Source organism: Adiantum capillus-veneris, chromosome 3, assembly GCF_014529385.1.
Source record: "Adiantum capillus-veneris isolate H3 chromosome 3, ASM1452938v2, whole genome shotgun sequence".
NCBI classification, from domain to species: Eukaryota; Viridiplantae; Streptophyta; class Polypodiopsida; order Polypodiales; family Pteridaceae; genus Adiantum; species Adiantum capillus-veneris.
In genome coordinates, this window is record NC_140933.1 from 29,266,825 (window position 1) to 29,278,068 (window position 11,244).

An 11,244-nucleotide genomic window follows, 5' to 3' on the forward strand; every position below is an offset into this window, starting at 1 on the left:
GCCGACAACGATAGCAGAGTTGTGTAGCTGACATATCAACACGCCGAATACATAAGAGCCAATGAATATGTAGGACCACATCAACATGCAAAAATTATAAGCGTGGTCCCCTTCCCCTAGACCTTGACAACTGGTCACTTGCTGACCATTCACCTGGAATCCACACTCTTGCAAGGCCCCTCACCTTTGCCACTCTCCATGCAGTCACGTGGATTCCTATTCCCTACACCTTACCTCCTCTTTGGTAGTGTTGCTCCAATGATGTTTCTTTTTAGTTTTTATGTTTAGATACATGGTACATTCTTATATGTGTGTGTGTACAAGGTCTTGAAGTTTAGGTTGGCGACTTGGTACGTGAGAGGCTTCTCTTCTTCCTTGTTCTCTATATTTCCTTCGCATAAAGGGTGACTGTGATAATGTGATCTTAATGGCCACTTTGCTGCTCGCTTGAGAGGAGACCAGTTAATTGATGATTCACGGGATGATAGTGTGACACCTCCCTTGGAGATCACTTCTCTTTCTCTCTCTCTCTCTCTCTCTCTCTCTCTCTCTCACACACACACACACACACACACGCACGCACGCACAACCCCCCCTGTGTGTGTGTGATGCTCATCAGCGCATAATCATACATGCAATAATCAGTTTTAACAGATGCTTAGCCTCTCCCCTCCGACAAATCTTATTCTAAGCTTTCTGTCTGGTACTACCTATCTACCAGACATTCCTCTCTCTCTCTCTCTCTCTCTCTCTCTCTCTCTCTCTCTCTCAGAGAGAGAGAGAGAGAGAGAGAGAGAGAGAGAGAGAGAGACCAACGTCTTAGCTCGACGTCATCATCTCATTTCAGTTTAACTGCCCGAATTAAGGAGACAAGCAGAGCATTGAGGATAATTGAAGTTTAAGTAATATGCTTGCTCACCTCATGCCTCTTAGTTGATTTTAAGCCATTGCAGCCCTTGTTTGAGCTAGAAATATAAGCAGACATTCAATCCTAGCATGTAGTAAAAAGCATTAAAAGTCTCTATTTCCCTCCCTCTGAACCCAGTATGGCAGAGCAAGAGCTAGCCTGCCAAACGAGAGGAAGAACCCAGCAAGTGCAAGATAGAGCTGAGGATGTGATAGCCCTACTGGACAGCACCCAAAACTCAATCCATGTGTCGCTCTCCTGCCCAATTAAACAGGATAGATGCAAAGCAAATAGGCATAGGTGTCTCAGCGACGGCGGCAACAAGCTCTTCTTGCATGTGGTATGTAGCTGTTTTGTCATAGCCCATCTGGCAGCCACATTCAGCTATCTAGCTTTCAAGGCTCTGCTGTATGCAAGACATTTGAAGGAAGTGATAACCACCGCTCCCTGGCTTTTGGTTCTTCTAGCTTGCGAATGCACCTACTTCATGGGTAACGTCCTCTCTGCCATAGCTGATCATTTGCCACCACCAAACCTCAGGCCAGACCTTACTTTCAATGTAGAAAATGGGGAAGTGAAAATAATCAACACTAGTAAGGTGTGCTATCCAAATGTTACTTTTTCTTTGGAAGATGGCGAGCCCACCCCTGAGTGCTTTCCAAGGGTCGACATTTTGCTGACTTGCTGCAAAGAGCCCACTGACATACCTCAAGACACCATAAAGGCAGCTTTGGCTCTTGACTACCCACAAGATAGAATGAAGGTGCTCGTCCTCGATGATGGAGGCGATGATGACCTCAAGGCCTTCTGCCAAGCTCTCCAAGTGGAAATGGGCTCCAAGAGGCTTCTGTACTTACGGCGCGAAAAGGTATTTCCTGACATATACAATGCATTTTGACAGTTATAAACCAAGCTGTTTTCCTACCTCTCAAGCCAGGCCCAACCATGAGGCTGCCTATAAGCCACTGCGAGGTCCAAGAAGGGGATGAAAACTACATTGCAACCAGGTAGAAAAATCACCATGGCCTACATAAGAGTGTATGGCCCACTACTCAATGTCCCTCTTTATAGAAATAGGACATAGCCTACATAGCCTACATATATACATAAGATAAGATAACCCTCAGTTAATTAATGCCCCTCTTACAACAAAAAGGAAGAAAACACTTTTGCCATCACTAGCTTGCCATGCAACACTATTCGACAAGCTTTATCCGAAGGTGCAATATTGGTCCCAAGAATTCCATGATTTACTTAGGCCTTATGTAGGCCAACAAGACCTAGCCTGACTAATGCAAGACTTGAAGTTGCTATCAACCACATTTTGATGCCTTTTAAGTTCAAGCAGAATTGCACACGAAAATTTTCTAGAATCATGCAAATTTCTATGCAAGAAGAAAAGATTAAACAAATAACTTAGACTGACAAGAGGTACAAAAGAAACTAGTGAAATATAGTGACAAGGCTAAAATTTGAAGGTACCAACAATTGTGGTCATACAAGCATGAGCCGTACACAAGCACTCACTTTTCAAAACATATATCATATCATGTGATTTCACCAGAGGGGATTATCCATATTCCGAAAATATATAATTTATGTATACATTAGAGGGGGGTAATCTACACTAGCAAAGCTTCTTGTGCCCTGAAGACCAAGTTTATGAGCAATACTTAATCCTAAAATGCTTGTATAATGTAAATGACAACAATTTGTCAGATGTTTTGGAAGACGATGACTCTTGCTGGTTGATTCTAAAACGCCTACATTTTCTATGTATCTCAGATTCCTGGGGTACCGCATCACTTCAAATGTGGCAATCTCAACTACGGTTTGAAGCACTCAGATGCAGAGTATGTGGTGTTAGTTGATGCAGACATGGTGTTGCACACAGCTTACTTGAGAAAGGTGCTACCACACATTGTGGAGGATGAGGACGTCTCCTTTGTGCAGGTACACCCTAGCTCTTTTCTTGAAGCATTTGTTCTTCCCAAATCTCAACGGTGAAACAGGCAGCACCAGGGTGCTACTTAGAGGGCTGGTCAAGTGTTTCCCCTTCTATATGTCGTACTTTCTGATACAAATGAGAGCATAACTTGGTGGCATGCATTTGTTCAACTCTTCTGGTTGGAAATAAGCTACTATTTGAGTGAATTACAAAAGCTCACTTTCATCTACTGTGTTGCATAACTCGAGCAAAACCTGCAGGTTCCACAGTACTTCTACAATCTGGCAGTAGGGGACCCATTGAATGACGCGAGTGTGTTCAATTACGAGCGGGTGTTGGTGCATAGGGATAGTATGGGTGCAGCTGCCTGCATTGGAACAGGGGCTATCTTTCGAAGAGCTCATTTGGACCTAGTGGGGGGATTCCAACCGCATTCAATCACCGAAGACACGGTCACCTCATTTGCCCTGTTCAACCTGGGCTTCAGATCGGTTTATTTGACAGAAAAGCTCCAGATGGGATTAACCCCTTGGTCCCTCGAAGCTTATATCAAGCAGCGCCAGAGATGGGGAACCGGAGCCTTTCAGCAATTCTCCAGCACATACAAAATGATGCTTGGCCCAAGCAGCAAGCTTAACTTACCCCTCAAGGTCTGCTTTATCTGGCACACTGTCTATTACTACTTATCCATCACAAACGTAATCTGGCTCACCACTTTTCTTGCCGTGTTTGGCCTTGGTTTGCCCATACCTACAATAGGGGGCCCTGAAGCACTGAATAAACTCTGGTATTATCTCTCTCTAAGCTTGGTTTTATGGAGGCTAACTTGGTACTTACTGTGGCTTGAGGTGCCCAATTCGATCCAAAGCCGCAACAGAGACGAGTCTCAATTCTGGTGGACTACCCCCTACTACTTCAAGATGGTGTTAAAAGCAATCTTCAACTACAAGAGCACCTTCAGCTTCACGACAACATCTTCCATTGATCAGAGAAAAAAGATGGAAGAGCATCCGATTATAACTCACCTCAAGAAGCTCAAGCATGTGCGCGTGCACCTTGTCTTCTTCCTGGCTGCCACAGCGGTTGCGACAATCCGGATTCACCGTTCTGTGAAAGAATTCAGCAACATGAAAAGCTTTGTACCTCTACTTGGTATGTCACTGTTCCTGACAAGTATCTGGGCTCACATGGCTGTGCCCATCATGTACGTGGTATGGCCAACCGCTCACCGTCCTGCACAGAGAAAGTCTCTTCTCAAGTACACTGCAGACGGGACCCCCTTGTTCAATCCGACAGTTGCTACTCCCAAATTTCACTGGCCTGTGATCTTCCATGAGTTGCTTTCCCTAAGCACTTTGGTCTTTTGGTCTGCCACTCTCTATATAACCTCCTCATAGTCTCTCTGCAATTTTTGTTCACAATTAAAATTGGCCAACACTCTTCTGTTTGGCATACCTTGAATTGTAACCCAAGCCAGGCCTAGAGCACAACTTATTTGCTTGCAGGCTCAAATACCACCACTCGTACAATAAAAATTAGAAAGTTACGTCCCCATCTAACCGTAAGGCTTTGGCTTCTCAACTTATGGGTTGTGGGGTTAAATCCCCTGGTGGGTTCCCTCTACAGGGACACCTTGTGCACACCTGGTGTTCACGTTGCTAGGGTTCTTGTCGTTGAAGACTCGAGTGCATGCTTCTCCTAGGGTGGGTCACTCGAGGAGGAGGTTTCTAGCTTGTTGCTACAAATTCTCTCCATTGTTTCCAATACATGTGGTGCATCAATTAGGTGGCCATGGTGATGCCTACGGGTGGCTCTTGCCTGATGGTACGCGGCCCTTGCCCGACCACTAATGTTTGGAAGGGATAAGAAACCTCCCCCTTGTGGACCCTCTGGTGTGTTGTAAAAAAAGAAAGAAAGAAAGTTGCAAACCATTTAATATATAACCTTCTCAAGATCACAAAGATGTGAACTTGCCAATTGTACAAGATGATGTTGCTTAAGAAATTGACAAATGACAACCAAAGATAAAGTCGAAGCCTTCGGGATCTCTGTGGACGATTTCATTCAACAAGAGAAATTGCACTACAATGTCTTCAAACTATTCCAAAATGACTAGTTGAGTCAAACTGCAAAGCCTGAGCTACATGGAGAGGCTCATAACAATGTTCTTGGTACTTCTCTATTACAAACATCACTATGAATATTGCTATTAAATCATCATTATTTACAAAGCCTGAGCTTCATATAGGGGCTCATACTGATGTGTTCGTTCTTGGCATTTTGCTTCATAAAGGCGATCATACTGATGTGTTTGTTCTCGGCACTTCTATCCACCCTTGACACCATAAATGACGATGTGAATGTAACAACTCAATGCTCCGAGTGACTGCTACACTATGAGAGGAAAAGTCCAAGATCCCTGGCATTGTCGCGGAATAACAAAGGAGAATAGAAAGAGAAACATTGCGTGACCGGCAATAGCCGTGGTAGTCATCAATCCGCAATATATGCGGTAATAGACGCTGGATATATACATCCACTCGTATTACCGCATCAGTTACCACAGGCATTACCATGATTATTGCCGCTACATGGCTTTTCAAAAATTAAGATGCTTATAAATTGGATGGCTCAAGTGAGCATCTTTATTTTTGATATGCATAAAACATATCAAATAGCAATTACAATTTGGAAAGTGTATAAAAAAAATAATGAACTTTGAAATTACATGTGCATAATTTGAAGCACAAAAGAACAATATTTCAATTTAATACAAATAAAGCCAAAATTCCAAGTGAGTTTTATGTACAAATCATGAGGGTTCGGTGTGCCATTTTGCACTTATAAAAGAGGATTGCAAGAAATTAAATTTCTGTCAATTTAAGTCCTTGTCTTCCTCGTCCTCCGCATTGTCATCCAAAGGTACATGAATTTGATCTTTCTGACTCTACAACAACCAAAACCAAATTAGATAAATCAATAATCCAAAATGATCAATACAATATTCATTGACTACCCTTATTGGTTGTAGAGATCCAAATGCTGAGTCAAATTGCTCACGAGAAATATGATGGTTTCCCAACAAACATTGCCGAGTATCGAACTCCGTGTGTTTCTCCCAATACTTGATCATCTCTCTAGTAGGATGGGTCATAGTAACATTTTCATAAGTTAACAATTAAAAAAAAAATCATAAACTAAACAAAACATCTTCTATTGCACAATTAAAAATTACTTACATATTTATCTTTCTAGGTCGCTTTGCCTCCTGAACCATAGTGGCGGGAGTTTGTTTTGCCCGAACTTCGCGTTGTTGGCTGTGTGATGAGCTCCTTATTGCATCCTCACCCTTTTCTTACATTACCCACTCCTACTCTATATCTGGTTTATTACTGCCACGATAGATCCTTTCTAGATTTGCAACCTGGTTGGTTGCTACGCGCCGTACACTTGATTGCTTGTTTTTTATAAATTTTTGGTTATACCCCTCTAACCGCCATGTCAACGAATGCTCATTGGAGGCATTCAGAGATTAATCATGAAATGATTCCTCGACATAGCGTGCATGATCGATCAATTGATCTTTGAATTTAATAAAAAAAATCTTATATGTTGAGTTATAAGATCCGTAGGTGGCACTGAAATGCCCTCTGCTACACAGTACCAAAGTCGATCTCACCACCATACTTGACCATGTAGTAGTAGCGCCAATGCGTGCCTCTCATGGGCACATTAATGTCCTCATCCTTTGTGGTTGGAGTGGCACGCTCCAAAAGAGGTGACCCCATCCTCCCTCCACCAACAAAATAGACTTCCAACATGAGCCTTCATAGCTTGGCCTGTCATCACGACACTTGCTACCCTGAAACAAATGCAATCATGCGCTACTAGAAGATGTTCATCGACCACCTGTGGACTATTGAGGAGACTTGCATGAAGCATGAGTCGAATGGAATGGTGTGGATCACTGCGATGGAAGGGGGGATGGATACCCCTGTGATGGAAGGGGGCTGGGTCGGGAAGAAGGTGCGGTAGTATCATGTGCCATTCTTGTGAGGCTCTGGTTGTATGGAGGCCCTCCCTAACTCCCCCACGATGTGGTCTGCTATGAAAGACCATAGGCCGTTAGCTACTATGGAGTGTAGTGGTCAAACAATCCTCGTGTCAACTTCTTCATAACCGTAAGGGAGACATGCCTGCAAATAACGTAAAGAAATCTACATTAATGCTTGCAAAAAGCTAGCTATAGATAAACCTAAATCCATAGCTTGGACTTACGCCTCAAGAGTCGAGTCCATTGGAGGCGATTTCCACCCTGGATGGGGGCCCATCTACTAGGAATGAATGTCTTGACCATGGTTTAGCCTTGGTCCCATCACTTTTGGAGAAGAAACATCGCTTTTCCACCCTTTCTCTTTGCTAGGCTTCCAAGGACTCATCCCAATATCCAGTTCTTCTATATTAGAGCTCGTGGGATCAACAAACAAGGCCCCTCATAGACACCCTAACTTACATAGATGAGCATTGAGATAGGTCAATAATTTCCTTTTTTTTTGACTTTCACCCAAAGAACCTTGGTTGGCCAAAGCAGTCTAAATTCCTTGAGCTTCCCCCTCCCCCCTTCCTTTGTCTATCTAACTTCTCTTCGCACCCTTCTCTCCTCTCTATCTCGCTTCTCTCTATGCTTTGTGGTCCTTGGCAAAATACCTACCCAAATTCATACCCTTGTATCCCCTCTAAAATCCTTTTTTAGCCAAATTTTCACACCCTTTATCTATTTGATCCCTTCTTATGGTGTTTGCCTTGCTGCTCATGCACAATAAATATCTTTTAGCCTAAGTCCAAGCAAGTCAACATGCTCCAATCTAACATCTAAGTTAACCCAATGCTTTCCTGGTTCAAATATATGCTTGGAGTTTTCGCCCTTTTTGTACCTTACACTCGGTTCTTAAATGATAGATGTACCCTTATCATTGTAACCACCCCAAATTATAGTTTAGATTGGCCCCATCATTATTTATATAAACAAACCCAAAGAGGAACCCCAATATAGCTTTCTAGCCCCTCACCCTCCAAATAGCCCCATTATTTGCCTTTTGTTCTCGACTACGTTTATGCTTCTTATTGACACAAACCCCTATATAGCTTCCTAGCCCCTCGCCCTCCATATAGACCCATTATTTGCCTATTTTCTCGACTATGTTTATGCTTCTCATTGACAAAAACCCAAATCTTAGGGACCTCGATGTCTTTAGATATGATTTATCTTTAACATTGGGACTACCTACTAATCAACTCTTTTTTCACCTGAACCACCATTATTCCCTTCTCAACTCCTCCTTGGGAAACCCTTCTACCCATTTAGTGCAACCCCAAAATGACATTCCTTGATGAACCTGGTCACCTAACCCTCCCTTTAAACAAATTCAGATCTTGTATTTAACCTTTGTCCATCCAAAATGTAGTCCTCAACCCAATGTTTTAATCCACTCTTTCTTCACCTAGGCTCTATTCACCTTTGATGCCACACACAAAACCTATCCTAATTGTTAGTTACTATCTCAATAAAACTACTATCCTACACTCTCAAAATGGAAGCTGAAGCACTCAAAGGCTACTATCCTTATAAACTCTCTATCCTGCTCTTTTCAAATGAAAGTTGAAGCACAAAGTATAACTAGTCTAATGGCACCACTTTTCAAGTGTCATAAGACTTATTTAAATTCATAAAGAATAATTAGTCCATATGTACCACTTTTCAGATGTCATAAATTTATCCCGGTTGCACTTATCTTTTGACTCCTAACTTCAACCACCTTATTGATGGAATACCTTCTTGTACACCTCTTAGTTCTTAAATGAAATTTTCTTGAGCCCCTAAAGCAGTAACCTAGGTTTACCTCACAAACTTTAGTTACCGTTCTCAACCTATAAATATATCACCAAGAGATTGTAAAGATTGCCCTGATGAGACCTCAAAGGTCGAAATGTGTTTGCCCTATTACAATATCTCTTGCCTTATTTTACATTTTTCTCTCTCTCTTTTGGAAAGGATCGCACGTCCCCTTTTACATTAACATAGTTATTTGAAAGTACTGACGTTGCACTTTCCACCTTAGAAACTTTACCCATACGTCAAGTCTTACCCTTGCCTCTTTACATTAACACATATCTGAAGCTACATCCCATAGCTTCCATGGTGTGCTTCTCTAATGTGCCTCAATCTCAAGCGAGCCCTTGCTATATGAGAGGCCAAAGCTTCATTCCACGGCATCCTGGCCAGCCTTTTATCTGCCTCAATCTTACGCATGCCCTTGTCATATGAAATGCCAAAAATTTATCCCACTACAGCCATGGCGAACTTCTTCTCTAATCTACCGTCAGTCGGTGGTGCTACGGGTTGCAATTTTCTGGGAACCTGCACTCGACATCTTCATACATGGAGTGCCCTCTTGCTTTCCTTCATGTAGACCAACACCCAACTACCCTATAATTGCTTCTCAGCGCAGACCAACACCCAACTACCCAGGTTGGAAATTGCAAGCACAACACAAGGTCAATGCTTTTTTCCTTACTGCTAACTGCGTTGCATTTATTCGACCGAAGAATGTAATTTATATCGAATAACTCGTTAGCATATTATCGTAAAATATGAGGTATTTTTGAATAATTTATAAACTATCGATCGATACCATATCAATAGATATTGTATCGATCGATAAACCATCAATTGATAGAGTATCGATCAATATGCTAGATTTATATAAAAAATGCGCGTCATTGTTCGATACGTTTTCGATCTATATCGATTTTGGATCTTTCTAGTTGTCTACAGCTCACACTCTCTACCTCATACTCTCGAGTAGGTCAGTTTCGCGTACTGGTAAGCATCTTTTCTCTTCAAATTTGTTTTTTTATACGCAAATAATTTAAATTTTACTTTCATGTGATTATATTACTGTATGTATCTCTGATATGCCTTCGGACCCTCTTAGTCACATAACAATTTAAAATTTAGGATATAGAAATTACTATGGCTTGTCTGATTTTATATCTTACTTCCATAGTAATCAAAAAAAGAAAAAGAAAACATTGACTCTTGTTCTGATATGCTTTGGAGCACTCTTACTTGAGTCAATGTTTTAGGAATTTAGATAACACCCAGTGTCCGGGAAAAATGTGTCTCAGCTTAATATCGTGCCGTTTTCAATTTTCAAAATGCCGGTTCATGGCAAGTGGAAAAGGAGATTTTCCGACCCATAATAGAGAAAAATAGTGTAAAAACTTGAAAAAGTAAACTAATTTTCTAAAATTTCCTCTTGGAAAATTCAAGGAAAGGAATTTTGTATGTTTGGAAAAATGATTTTTCCCGAACACTGATAACACTGTACATTGTTTTGATATGCTTGTCGGCAATCATACTTTGTACGGTGTTTTAGGAGACCATTAGATATCATGTGCATTTGTTTGATATGTCTCACAAAACTCTTACTTTGTACGATGCTTTAGGTAAAATAAGTTCCAATGAAATGTGAGCTTACAAAAAACATACTTCTTCTTGAGTCTGAGCCTTGGTTCTTACAATGGAAGAAGGTACTCCTAGACACGATCTGTGCGAATAAACTTTTTATCTAGTGGTCTTTAAGCAATACACTTTTCAATATACGTAGTCATGGACCACATGATTCGTAGATCTACATTGTAGATTTGTATAATGAGAAAAGTGTAATCTTTAAACTACTCCATGCATCATGATCTTCGGTTCTTACAACGGGAGGAGTTTCTCTCAGACACAATTTGTGAAAAAAAAACCATTATCTGATGAGCTACTGATATTTATAGTGTAATCGTTCTCGGCGTCTAGATTGAATGTTTATCCTTTGATCTTACAACGGGAATAAAGCCCGTGTGTCTGGTGCTTAGGACTTGCTTAGATCCTTGCAATGAGAAGGATATACACGTGACACCATTTTTTACATTAATCTTTGTAAATTGTAAAATAATGCGTATTTCTATGACCGTCACATTCCTATTGATATGTCTCATACATGCGAGGTTTTTGATTCGAAAAATCATAACATATTTCTTTATGATATGAAAAATTACAATTAACATCATGCATAATTGTGTGCATGTTCTTGTGTATAGTAATCATAAATTACATTCATGTAAACCTGTGGTTTATGGTTTAGGGTGATTGCCCTATGGTTGTGTTGTAAAGAATGACTAGAATGTGTTGTATTACATGTCACTTATACTCATGAGAAGTTTTGATTTTTGATTTTTGATTTTTTTGTTTTAGCTTCTACGCACATCATGGGTACTACAGGCAAGATAACAAAAGTTGAGCGCAAATATGTCGAAGAATTCGTATGCACTCATCTTTATG

The 11,244-nt window shown here is 41.1% G+C and overlaps 1 protein-coding gene across 1 annotated transcript; it reads left to right on the forward strand.

Annotated features, from left to right (window-relative positions):
• Positions 1–888: 888 nt before the first annotated feature.
• LOC147460668 (uncharacterized) lies at positions 889–4,900 on the forward strand. Its single transcript, XM_086508387.1, has 3 exons — positions 889–1,775; positions 2,693–2,860; positions 3,116–4,900. Exons 1-3 carry the CDS (start codon positions 1,047–1,049, stop codon positions 4,250–4,252), a joined length of 2,034 nt encoding a protein of 677 aa, XP_086364513.1. The 5' UTR covers positions 889–1,046; the 3' UTR covers positions 4,253–4,900.
• Positions 4,901–11,244: the final 6,344 nt, after the last annotated feature.